At 42.9% G+C, this 13,924-nt stretch overlaps 1 protein-coding gene across 2 annotated transcripts in view; it reads right to left on the bottom strand.

The window, feature by feature from the left end:
* Positions 1 to 1,446: 1,446 nt before the first annotated feature.
* The window catches only part of Past1 (putative achaete scute target 1), a 109,207-nt gene continuing 96,729 nt past the window's right edge, over positions 1,447 to 13,924 (bottom strand). For both annotated transcript variants that reach the window (XM_076177546.1, XM_076177545.1), the window contains exons 3-6: positions 9,756 to 9,920; positions 8,459 to 8,612; positions 7,123 to 7,293; positions 1,447 to 6,521 (exon numbers count right to left, since the gene is read on the bottom strand). In XM_076177546.1, the coding sequence (XP_076033661.1) occupies positions 6,310 to 6,521; positions 7,123 to 7,293; positions 8,459 to 8,612; positions 9,756 to 9,920 (702 nt within the window). In that variant the 3' untranslated portion in view covers positions 1,447 to 6,309. The remainder of the gene's footprint in view (positions 6,522 to 7,122; positions 7,294 to 8,458; positions 8,613 to 9,755; positions 9,921 to 13,924) is intronic.

Here is a 13,924-nt window from a genome sequence, read left to right as displayed (position 1 = left end):
TATGGTGGATGGAAGAGAATATTTGATGGTATATCTAGGACTTGACTTCTTGTAAGAATGTACCCCTTAAGATTACAGAGAGCAGGATGCCTAGTCCCATCAATCTGTCTTGTTTTGGCCACATTTTACGACCCGAGAGAAGAAAGTCTGTGGCAGTATTCTTTCTTCTCCCTACCATAGGAAACAGGTAAATATGGGTGGTGTAAGGTGTTGAGATATACAAGGGGAGAAAATGGGAGTAAGTTGGAAGTAATTTTTAAAGAGGCTGGAGGAAGTGGATAGCTTTAGGTATTTGGGGTTGTGGAGGTAAACTGTAGACTGAGAGAAGCCCTTGGGGGGGGGGGGGGGGGGATTATAAAGTGTCATGAGAAATAGGCATTTGGGAATGGATGCAAAGAGATTACAATATATGAAGTGATTGTGCTGACAGTACTGTACAAGGCAGAAACATGGAACACGAGAGGAAAATTTAAATGCGTTTAAGATGAAATCTCTAAGAAATATGGTAGGGGTTACAAAGTTGGATAATGAAAAAGGAGAGAGTAGATAGGGCTGATAAAAAGTATTGGGATAGTTTGGACACATGGAAAGAATGAATCAAGAAAGATTAAAAGAAGTGTGGAAGGCAGAGGTGAGTGGTGTGGACTTGAGGGGATGATGGAGGGCAAGATGGATGGGGTAAAATAGGCATTGAGCAAGAGGGGAATGTCTGTTAAGTACGGCAGGAGACAGGGATGAGTGAAGAATGGCCATGTACAGATTGGGGGGGCTAGGGAGTGGTTGTGTGCAAAGGATATTTTGATGCAGCCCAAAGTGATTTCCCCCCCCTCATCTCTCTTTCTGCATGAGGGGATGGAGGTGGGGGTCACTGATTAAATGAAATGCCCTTGCTGTGGATGTACTGTGTCTTGCTACATTGCCTCTGACCCAGGGCAGTGGGCAGGATACAGAGATGACAATCTGAGGAGCTAAGATGAGGTGGAGGATGGGAGTGGGTACATATCTTTTGACTCTACTACATCCCTTATAAAGGAGAAAAAAGTCCTTGGTATATAGGTAGAATATCTAGAATGCTTGCTGGCTAAGTGGGTTTACAGTATCGCTACTTGTGGTGGAGGTCAAGGTGACAGCAGTTCGAACCTTGCCACGAGCAAGTTGGACCAAGGTTACGTTTAAATAAATTCCATGCTACAAAGTCCTTGGTAAGGGGCACTGTTTTAGCTTCTTAACAGTAGTATATGTGATATTGAACAGAATCATGTGTGGGGTTTGTTGATGTAAGGTTAATGGACTTCCTTATATCTATGAATTCTGTTGGAGAGTAGAGACTATTAACAGAAGGATTCTTGGTTGGGGTTCTTGTAATTCAAGTAGAAAGGATAAGGAGTTAATTCACGGGTATCAGCAGAACTTGAATTCCTACTCTTAAATGGAAATTGAAACTACTTATAACAATCATTTCAACTTTAATTAGAAAGTGATTTAAGTTCAGTAATCCAAGTTTCCTTTCCAGTAAAGTGCAATTCGCAAAATCGCTCGCCTTTCTCGTGAATCAGACTTTGACCGTCTTGACACAAGAATTGTACCAACACCTTCACTGCCCAACTTATCACACTTGTTGCTCACTTCTTACAAAAAGGTGAAGTGCCTCACTAAAACTTCTATACATTGACTTGTCTTGTAATATATCAATCTTATTTACAAGTTTTATCTGAGAATTTTCTTTTATCCACACAATCTAACAAAAAAAACAAAACAAAAAAAAGTAACCTTACAAAATCTAGATCAGACTAAAACAAATAAAGAAACAACATAAAACTACATACGTGCTTTTGTTCTGAGCAAGTATGCAGTGTGAAAAACAGGCTAAATTTGGGAAGGGGAATATACCACATTTGATACGGTAAATAATGATCCATATTAATACCTATAAACTCAAGTTTGAAACCTTGCATACTTAGAAAAGGTTAAACAAGATAAAATACATTATATGAAAAGTGTAAAATTGCCAATATATAATAATTGTACAAACCACCCACTCCTTTCTGCGAGTGTACCGATTACACTACACATGACAAAGCTAATAGATATACAATTTGGGAAATGATTAGTTCCAGAGTAAATGTAATTTCCCAATCTGCACACAAGTGAATGTTCTAAACACGTCCTAAATTGTTTTGCTGGCTATGGTGCTAACAAAGGCAATGTGGCAGCAGCAGCAGAGGCAAACGTTACCCATAAGTACATTGGTGGAATGCCAAGAGATCTCAATTTTAATTACAATGCCACAATCCACATTTGACCAAACCTTTCAATTTCCTGAACCAATGTCAAGAATGTTGTAAAGATCTGCTTCCAGTTTACATTCCAATGCATAAAGATGATGAAGCATGCCAAAATGTTTGTTTTTCACAACGGAATATTTATGTTCAATTATGGAAAGACATCAGTGGTTTTACAAGGCAGATGTTCATCCAAGTACTCTCGACTTTGTCATCATAATCCGGAGAAAAATTAAAGTTGGGGGGGGGGGGGGTAATTAGCACCTTTACAAACCTTCTGACATCTCCGAAACTGGAAGCAGACATGAAGCAAGACCTACAATGATGGTACTGCATTATTATATCTAAATGCCTTACTAACAATTGCCGCTGTGGTACTGAGTTTCTATAATGAGCTATACTTGCTAGCTAATGATGGGCACTTGTGTGACGAGGCAAAATAGAAAGGGGTGGGAAAAAAAAAATTGAAAACCAATATTTCTGTAGCATCTCATAATTGGAAATAAACTAACATTCAAGTGTTGTGGAAAGGTTGCATATACACAATCATATATACACGTTTATGTCTATATACATACGTGTATATGATCATAAACAATTCACGTGTTAACACAATCAACTGCAGCTTCTGCTCTCTTTTACAGGAAACCTGTCCCCTGTGTATCCAATATGGTCACTAAGAAAGCCCATAAGTCACTGAGAAGAAAATGTATAGTTTTCTATATTGAGCAAAGTGATGAGCAGTTCAAGATATTTAGTGTCTTCTGTGTTCTGATTGCATCTAAATATAGTGTCTATTTTCAGGCCAATTTTGTGTTATTGTTTGTGCTGGGTTGTGACTTAGGCTTGCAATTCTTTGGTCTTGGAAATATTGCATGAGAAACCAACTGATCGATAAACACTCGCATGAGCCCTGTGTACTCTTGACAACCCAAGTAGGAGTTGAATTCAGGCAAAGATGAAAACCCAAGCGTAATGTGATAGCACACTAAGTATTCATAAACACATTTGTCTAAAGTATGTATTTATGGACACATCAGTCAAGCAGGAAAGCCAGAGTGTAGGGGGGCATTGGTGTTCTGAGTAGATGAGGGGAAGATGCAACCTGGGGTGGAGGTTCTTCTTGTCTTCTCTGTTTGGTCAATGATAAGGGAAGGATGCCATCCAATAGGGTTGTTGGGGGTAAGCCAGCTCTGATTGGTAGGCCCTGCTGCATTGCCTCTGACATGAGCAGCGTGGCAGGGTACAGGGATGACCCATCATCTATAATGGATGGGAGATGAATATGTTAGATGTGTGTGTGTGTGTGTGTGTGTTTTGATTTGGCCATCACCTTATAAGGGATAACAGCCTTTCAGGATATGTCTGTATTAAGATTGGATATGTATGTATTGTGATTCTCCCCCCACAGAAGGGGCAGCCTAACCACTAAGCCTAGGAAAAATGTATTCTTACCGAGGCAAACTGAAAAAGAAGTCTAGTGCTTTGGGGAGATGTTCTGGTAAATTACAGGAGACATACTCTCCTAAAAGTATGGTTTGTTCTTCAGCAACTTATAATTTCCAATTGATCTTGCAAGATGAACGATATTCAAGTCTGACAGCTGTAATGCAAAGAACACTCCCAATAAAGGTACAAGCTGATAAGAGCATAATGGAGGAGACTGCAAGAGACCATAAGGCCTACATTGAGCAGTTCCATGTCCCTTATCTTTATGGATAGGGATGACAGGTGGTTATCTAATCTCCTCTTAAAAACAACCAATTGTTTCAGTACTCGCCATGTGGTCACCAAGTCTATTCCATTTCTTAACCATGCTGTTGATAAACCAGTTCTTATCTATTTCCTTCTTAAACTTCTGAAATCCTAGTTACACAAGTTCCTGATGAAGTACACACCTATACAAGAAGGCAGCAGCAGAAGCAATGCCCCTCTGCCTCACAAACATAAAAGTACAAAACTAGTTTCTAAAACCAATTAATATTTAAAGATACCATTTCTCCTCCCCCTCCCCTATGTTCTTCCAGCTCTACCTCATTCCTGCCTAAACCACTTCATCAAGGGCTATTCTTATACTGTATATACAAGCATCTCCTACAAGGTAAGCATCTTCCTAAATTAATTATTCTAACTTTAAAGATAACCAAATTAGAAGAAATTCAAGCTCATTGTTTTGTGTATTCCCAATGACTCGGAAGGGGAGCCAGGAATCCAGAATTGCAAAAAGCAACACAGCTTCCTGTATCAAGTGGCGTGGATTTTTCCCAATCCTGCACATGGGTCATGAGTCATCTTCGTATTATGGGTGATGAACTCTTACAAGTGTAGATCTGCTATTAAAGAAAATAATAAAATGTTCTGTAGTTTTTCTGTCCATAATAGGGGTTATCAATCAAACATTCACTCAAAACATTTACAAAGCCCACGTGGAGAAAGAGAATTTCATCATTAAAAAAAGATACAACCAAGATGTCATTTTTCCTGTTTTAGAATATATGCAGGAGTGTTTTGCTGTAGACAAATCCACCACACTTTGACCTGTGTTTTGATAGCCAGAACTGCCAGCATGTACGCACGCACACATTTGTATAAATATATTGTGTATATACATTGCCTCGGTAAAAAGCAAGAAATGGTCCCACACAGTCGGCAGGCAAGACAAGGGGGGAAATATAATGACCAATACTTAAAGGACTAGACCTGTCTGGGAACTTTCAAACTTCAATACAAATATTCTGCCCCATTTCTAACAATCATATGCCTTTTATAGCATTCATTTTTACATGCATGTCAGCCCATTATAATGAGACAAAAATAATGACAACATACCTATCACTCACCAGTGGTAAAAAAAAAAAAAAATGTATATATAAATCCTTCCAAGGTTCCAAGTTCTTGAGCATCATGGTAATGTTTTATGATGCAATAATGTAGCTCATATGCAAGTAGTTTTAAATTCTGTAAGAGCAAGTGGTTGCTTCAAACATGTTTTTGTATTTATTCCATACATAGATGCACATCCATACATGTATGTGTAAGGATTACACATACACATGTGCACTGTACACAATTTATTTTAACGTATATATACGGAGTACCTTTCCCCATGAACAGGGTCGCCAGCCCAAACGCATCTGGTGAATTTATCCAGTCTCTGAAACCTAGCTCATGGAGAAGAGCAGGACTAATTTTATATGTGCAAGATAAATGAGGGGTGGAAATCAGAGTGGGGTCATGCCTAGGACATGGCTACCTCCCTTATATGGGGAAGGAAGCCCTTGGGGAATAGATAAGAAAGGATAACTGAAGAAGGAAACAAGAAGAAAAATGGAAGAGACAAGGATCACCAAGTGTATGTGGATTACAAGGCAAGGTGCTGACAATATTGGGAAGTAGTGACTATGAAAAGAATAGAAGACTGACTAGTCAAACGTGTGTACAAAACAACTGTGGAACAAAGTAATGGAAGACCAAGAAGGAAAGGGAAGGAATAGTGAACATTTGGAAAGGTCTGACTGAAACAAACTGATGTCTGATAATCAAGTGAGAAAACAAAGATGAGTGGAAATTGAAAGAAGATTATCTACATTGTCTTTCTTCTTTTTTATTAACGAGGGGCAAGGAAATTTATCCCACCCCACTTTGGGTTCTGGGAGCTGTATATACCCACTACTGGGTTTGGGTGAGGTCTTCTTCATGGGTTAAGACACTGTACAAGTAATTATATAAACATACACACCTGTGCAGCACGTGCATGCACAAACACATGCACGCACACACACACACACTCACACTATACATTTCTTTTCATAAATAATAGAGTAACTAGTATATCTGCATGTGCAGATATCATTTTCCAAAGGTTTGAGGTCTGTGTTATCCTGTTTCATTATGTTTTTAGTAATTTCAATTATGTTCAGGCATTCAGAATTTCCTTCTGTCAACCTGAAGAAACAACAGAATATTATCTGCCGTTTGGTTCTCCGTCTTCATGTTCTGTTTCTGCTTCGGTGCAACTGCATTTCATTCATGCCTCGAAGCCTCGTTTGCTGGGAGGAACCAGGTGATTGGGCAAGTCTGTTGGGAGATCGTGACCATCTAGTTTTACATTGATCAAGTGCATGGCCAAAGCAAATTCATCCGAATCCAGCATTCCATCTTTGTCGATGTCCGAGAGTTTCCAAATCTTCCCAAGAACAGAGTTTGGCAACTTGGATTTGACCATTTCCATTTTTGCCGCTGCAAGGAAAGAAATAAAATTATTTGGGTACTACAAAAATTGTATGATTTACATGAAAAAATTATATTTGGTAATTAATTATTGTAATCCATTCTAAAAGGTGATACTTTCTAAATGTACTCTGGTTAAGATCAAGTGATTCAAAGTACACTCTGCCCTCATTTAATGGATTTCAGAGTCAAAGAACAAAATCCAGTGAATGGACAAATTTCAGTGTCCCCCACTATAAGATCGCAGTACATCAAGAACCCATCTTCACAATTTTTAGCAAGTCTGGCATTACATTACAGTTCACATGTTGAACTGTTTTGACTGAATAGATATTGCTCCCCCTCCATTTTGTCCGGTAAATTGAGGGACAAACATGAACCTTGACTGGGTCCTGATTCACAGTCCCAGGCAACATTCATTTCTTGTACACACAAATAAGAAACATTTTATGCAAGGTGACTCCAGGAGTTGCCAAGATAGGAGGGAGGGAGGAGGGGAGTGGAATATATGGGAAATGAAATGGGTGGGAGGGATTTATATGCCTTTTTCTTTTTGGCTACCCCCCGTGTAAGGGGGAAAAAGCCTTTGGTATATGTATGTATGACTCACCCGAGCCTGTGACCTTTCCATCAATCGGGTTGAGGTTGTCAAAGAGTTGATCGTACTTGTACCGGTCCTTGGCTACAATCCATTCTGGTTCTCCCGCTCCTGCATCAATGCCCTCTCCTCGCTTGTAACCAAACACTGTGGCATCGTTCATTACTCCATCAAATGCACCTCCTGAAAAGTACAAAAATATATGACCAAACGAACACAAATTGCAAGCTCAATATTTCCATACAATCTGATGATGAGGATTTGGTTTAATGTCACAAACGTCTCCCCTATCCGGAGGCTAGGATGGTGCCTCTTACAGAGGGCTTAGTAGCATGGAATTTAAAGAAACATACCCTTGGTACAACTTCACCAGTGGCAGGGTTCGAACCCCCATCCCCTTGACCTATGACATAACACCCTAACCCACTCAATCAGCATGCACTGTGGGGGCATTGCAGATATATGGTATTGGGGGGAAAGCTGTTAAGGTCAGTCATGAGTTTTTATGAGAGTAGTAGATGTTTGAGATTAAATGCCTGAGAAGTGTGGTAGGAGTTCTCAGCTGGATGGAGTGAGAAACAAGGAGAAGAGTGGGAGTGGAAAGGGAGTTGGGAGATAGGGTTGATGAAAGAATATTGGGATGATTTGGACACATGGAAAGAACGAGTGAAGGGAGATTAGTAAAAGGTATGGAAGGCAGAGGTGCGGGGAGAACATGAGGGAGTGACCAAGAATGAGATGGATGGATGGATGGGGTAAAAGGGGCATTGGGAAAGAGGGGAATGTGTGTTGAGGAAGGGAGAAGACAAAAGATAAGGGTGAGTGGAGAATGGTTGTGTATGGCCGATGCTGTGCCATGGAGTGGGATGGGGGGGGGGGGGGGAAATAAGTGTGAATATTTTGACAGCCCAAAGGGATTTCTCCCCATCTCTTTTTCTGCAGGGGGGGGGGGGTGTTACTGATTAAATGAGGCTGTATTGCTCGTAACCCAGGGTGGTGGGCAAAATGAAGGGAGGGGTGGTGAATGGAAGTGGAGTATGTGGGGATTAAATGGATGGAAGTGGATTTATGCCTTTGACTTTGGCTACCTCCCTTGTAAGGGAAAAAAAAAAAACTTGGTATATGTATATATGCAAACAAGGAAATAGGTTAAGAACTACCAGGTTAGGTGTTTTAATAAATAATACTTCATTGAATGTTGACGTGTTATCCATTTATAGAAAATATAACTTTTCTAGTACTGCTGCAAAAAATAGACCCTGGGATCTATTTTCTGTGAGGGGTCCATTTTCTATCCTACATTCACAGGCAGGGCTCATCCTGGACAACATTTCAATTTCAGACTAACCTTTGACGACGCTCTCCTTGTTGACCGATATCTCCTCCTGTGGGATGAGGGCCATAAGGCGGGCAATGTCCTCGGCCAACATTTTGTCGACCGTTTCCAGCAGTCGTGGTTTCAGTGGGTTGAATTTGGTGAAGTCATGATGTTGGAGCTGATCCTGTGGGCAACAAATGTATTTACGTCCAATGTTTAAAAAGGAGCATTTTCCAACGCACACAGGTTGGTCACCCAGTACTAAAAAGAATACAAGGAAAATTGAGAGAATCCAGAGAGGAACTACGAAGATGACCCCAGCACTATCAAAACTGTCATATAAAGACACTGTCAAAACTAGAATTACTGACTTTGGAACAAAGGAGAGAAAGAGGAGACTTGTTGACTATCTACAGAGTCATGAGATGTAAAGAAGTCCTTGATAGAGATGACTTGCTAAATTGGAATAAGAGAAACATGGAGAAAAAAAAAACTGAAAAAGATCAGCTTTCCCCCACAGAGTGGTGGATATATGAAATGTACTACAGATTGACCTTCAGTAACGGACTAAAAGGGGGGTAACTGTGTCCGTTGATGTGAATAATCCATTGATTTGGAGTGGTTTTTGGGTGGCATAGTGATTGCACAGCACTAAACAACAGCAAAAACAGCTAATTAACGTCCATTAATGAGAGGTCAATCTGTAGATGAAAAAATAGTGTGTGCAAAAACAATATAAAATTTTAAGAGCAAATTAGATATGCCGATATACTGAGACAGGACGACATGAGCATAGCTGCCCTTCCTGTAAATACTTTACAACCATGTTCAGTTTCAAATCAACCTGGCAGGTTGAGAGTTTTGAATTACTGCAAACAGGGGTCACAAGAATGGAAGAGAATGCAGGGGACCATAAGGCCTACACTAGGCAGTTCCATGTCCATTAGCCCCTGCAAAGAGGGGTTCATAAGAATGGAGGAGAATGCAAAGGACCATAAGGCCTACACTGGGCAGTTCCATGTCCCTTAGCCCCTGCGAAGAGGGGGTAATAAGAATGGAGGAGAATGCAAGGGACCATATTGCCTACACTAGGCAGTTCCATGTCCCTTAACCCCTGCAAAGAGAGGCCACAAGAATGGCAGAGAATGCAAGGGACCATAAGGCCTACACTAGGCAGTTCCATGTCCCTTAGCCCCTCCCTGCAAAGAGTTAGAGAGGTCATAAGAATGAGGAGAATGTAAGGTACCATAAAACCTACACTAGGCCGTTCCATGTCCCTTAGCCCCTGTCATCCCTATGCATAAAGTCATCACCCACCACATCATACCTGCATTCGCTTGATCTCTGGGAAGTCCCCGGGGGAGATCTGGTGTTCTCGTTGGATGCGCTCGTAAATGCTGGACAGGTTCTTGATCAGTTCCTTCTTCTTGCTCTCTTTGCCGAAGACAGTAGGCATTTCTTTCTTCAGCTCGGAGATGATGTAAGCATGGACCTAAAAGACGACGAAAAAACAAGTATAAATTCTCTGTCAGCTGATGAATTACTTTTGGTTTAATGTCACCTACGCCTTTCTATCAGAAGGCTAGGACGGTGCCCCTCACATTGCGAAGTCGATAAAATAAAAGAACGCAAACGACATGACATCATCGAGGCGCCCAAGGGATGATTAAAAAAATCAACGGTCGCACTTCCTTATGACGTCATGTCGTTAGTTCTTTCCATAGTGAAAGAGACCTGATCTTGCTAAGGTTTTAGGCCGATTTTTATCTAGAATTTGGTCCTTTTATTCTTAAAATCAGAATGTGATGTCAGTAAGGGCAAGTTTTGAATCCTATGCTCAAAGGTACCTGGCCACATGCAAACTAGTGACAGCAGACATCTTAGAAACAAGTAAACATACAATACGTGAAGAATCGTCATCCCATACTTCGACAGGGTGACAATTCTTCAAGTGGGCTATCCTAGGATGCCCATTCTTCACGTGGGCCATCCTGGGTTTACGATTCTTCGGTTGTACAAGTTGAAGACAATAAGCATAACCCTAATTCAACCTAAACTAATCTTTATTCCACTGTCGATATTCGGCGTACTGGGGTGACAATTCTTCAAGTGGGATATCATGGGGTAACGATTCTTCATGTGGACGTTCTGGGGTGACGATTCTTCATGTGACCCCAATAAACAAATAATGAATAAATAACAAGTGAAAATGGAAGCAAATAAGATAAATAAAATGTCTTTAATCATGTTAAAACAGCTAGAGGGAAAGGCTACGCCTGCGCAGTCGTATCCTTCTGTGATAAGACGACATCCGCTGGTTAACATCCTACGCTATTCAGACGAAAACTAAAACCGTACGACAGCTGAACATTATACAAACAGACTTGCAGAGACGTCTTGTTACGTAATTCCAAGCGAGTGATAGAATCATAATTATACCCAGAAGGATCGAAATCTTCACCCTCTTGACTCCCTTTCCTACTGTCGAGACAAATCGTCATGTCGGTGCATCTGTGACGTCATGTCGTCTGCAAAAGAGTTGAAGTTGATCTATCTTCCTGTAAAACGATACACTCTTCCCCCTTTTCAACCCTGTCGGTCTCCATCTAGTGCCAAGTCTAATGGCCCAAGTGTCCCGTTCAAATTACGATAACGCTGAAAAGGACATTTGAACCCTTGCAACTCCCAACAATAACAACAAGTCACGGGTCAAATGACCCCAAGCTCCTATCAACAATAATAGAGAAAATTGGCGGACAAACAGTCTCGCCGGACAACTGATATCATGCCGGACTTTGTCTACGGTAAGGAGATGACCCTTACCAGTTGTTAACCTCACTACAAAGAAGCCTTTGTAGTCCCCTTTGTCTTCGGGGGAGAAGAACAAATTGGAAGTCAGTTGAGACTCGCACACTGGATTAAGCTCACCTGGAAGAAGAGGAAGGGGAGGGGAAGGGAGGAAGAAGAAAAGGTAAAGGAGGAAGAAAAGGAGATGGTGAGGAAGAAGAGAAGGTAAAGGAAGGAGGGGAAGGGATGAAGAAGAAGAGGAGGGACGGTGAGGAGGATGAAGAGAAGGAAAAGGAAGATGAGGAGAATAAGGAAGGACAGGTGGGAGAAAGGAGAAGGAAGAAGAGAAGGGAAAGGAAGGAGAGGGGAGAAAGAAGAGAAGAGGGGAGAGGAGAGAAAGAAGTGAAGAAGAGGAGGGGAGGGGAGAAAGAGAAGGAAAAGGGGGGAGGAGTCATAGAAGACGAGGGGGGGAGGGAGCATTTTACCCCCCCAACCTCCCCACACAAAATAATCTCGTTAAATATCTAATCACTGCTATAGGTGAAGAGAACCTTACGCCAAGAGGCGCTGAACAGCTGGGCAGGTAAACAGTTACTGATGGTATTTGGAGAGAAGTGCGGGATTCGAACCCACAGCTAAGCAATTACGTGACCGGAACGCTTCAGATGACGTCACTACACCTCATCACTAAACTCGTTTACGCTGGTGATCGAAACAAGTTAGGTTAAATTAAACGGATAAAATTTAACCTCCTATGAAGAGAGTGACAGAGAGAGAGAGAGAGAGGCAGTTTAGATCAGCGTTTCTTAACCTGAAGGTGCTGAAATCAATTTCAGGGGGTGCTGGGGAAGGTCACACACGTCTTTACTTTAGCTTTATAGTAACCAGGTGTTAGCCAATGGTACGGGGGTGCTGGACCGCTTAGGCCTGACCAAAAGGGGTGCTGAGGTCGAAAAAGGTTAAGAAACGCTGGTTTAGATGATGAATAACCTCACCTGTCTAGCTGTCGCCAAGTGATTCTATTCATCTCCGTAGCAACCCCCCCCCACCCCGCCCTCCCGCCCACTTCCGTCACCCACGTCACGCCAGGGGTCATGCTCCGATTCCCGTCGGTAGACCCACATGCTCATGTGGCTGTCACCTCTCTCTCTCTCTCTCTCTCTCTCTCTCTCTCTCACACACACACACACACACACACACACACAAAACACACAGCATAAAAAAGTCTAGATAAAACATACGAAGAGAGATTGAAAAAATTGGGTCTCCTTAGATTGGAACGAGAGAAGAGATGCAGGCAACATAATAACGATACCTAAATCAGTTTTTTTATTTTTTTTTTGTATAAAAAAAAAAAGAAATACAAATGTTAGTGAATGATGAAAGTTCAAGGAATATTAAAACATTGTGAAAATATTAGAAAGGTTATCCAAAAATAACTAATCTAGGGCAATTCTGGACACACACACACACGGCGTGGGCGGGGAGTTGGGTGCGTGTGTGCGTGTAAGGTCACAGAGCATTACCCATAGATCGGTCATATATGAGCTCTGAGCTCTCTTCCAGGAGGGTAATAGCTGTCGATCACGAGTCCAGCACATGATCCAAGACCATGGTGAATCGTACACACCCGTCAGAGTGTGAACAGGCCTCAATTCCTTTGTTCAGACGAGTTCACACTCGAACAATGGGTTCCTTTGAACTCTCAAATGCGTCCGTTGGAGAGGATTTCCCAGCTGGGGGGGGGGAGGGTTTACAGGTTAAATTGTATACACAAGAGGATTACATAATAAAAATTACAATGATAATAAAATAACTTCACTTGCTGCTTGTGCGTGTGCATGAATGTGTATGCTTGTGTGTGTGTGTGTATGCATGTGTGCGTATGCACACATTTTCATACCGATAAAACCATTTGCTTACCGATAAGGCTCGATAAGACCTTATCAGATACCAATATCAAGCCATTAACGAGCCTCGCCGCCGCAGCAGACGACGACGAAGCCACCTCGTTTCCGCTAAACAATCCAATTCGTGACCTCAATCAAACGTTTCCTTCCGCCCAATAAACGTTTCGTCGAACTCGAGGGGGCCTCCCCCCTCCCGCCCCCCTCCTCCTCCTCCTCTGGTGCATGCAATCATCATCATCACCGCCATGCACTGGGCTGGGCTGCATCTGACATCCGGATGTTGTGTTGCATCGGAGCGAGGTGGGGGGCCGTGAGAGGAGGAGACGGATGGGGCCGTGAGAAGGGAGGGGTCCGTGAGAGGGAGAGGGATGGGGCCATGAGAAGGGGGGAGGGAAGGGGCCGTGAGAAGGGAAGAGGGAGGGGGGCCGTGAGTGGGGGAGTGGGAGGGGGGCCGTGAGTGGGGGAGAGGGAGGGGGGCCGTGAGTGGGGGAGAGGGAGGGGGCCGTGAGTGGGGGAGAGGGAGAGGGAGCGGGACGTGAGTCGGGGAGAGGGAGAGGGAGGGGGCCGGGAGTGGGGGAGAGGGAGGGGGGCCGTGAGTGGGGGAGAGGGAGGGGGCCGTGAGTGGGGGAGAGGGAGGGGGGCCGTGAGTGGGGGAGAGGGAGGGGGCCGTGAGTGGGGGAGAGGGAGTGGGGGAGAGGGAGTGGGGCCGTGAGTGGGGGAGAGGGAGAGGGAGGGGGCCGTGAGTGGGGGAGAGGGAGAGGGAGGGGGCCGTGAGTGGGGGAGAGGGAGAGGGAGGGGG

Source organism: Oratosquilla oratoria, chromosome 40 (assembly GCF_046742065.1).
Source record: "Oratosquilla oratoria isolate Oo_2021 chromosome 40, ASM4674206v1, whole genome shotgun sequence".
NCBI classification, from domain to species: domain Eukaryota; kingdom Metazoa; phylum Arthropoda; class Malacostraca; order Stomatopoda; family Squillidae; genus Oratosquilla; species Oratosquilla oratoria.
The sequence above is the reverse complement of the archived record's forward strand: the minus strand, read 5'-3'. Positions and strand labels throughout refer to the sequence as shown.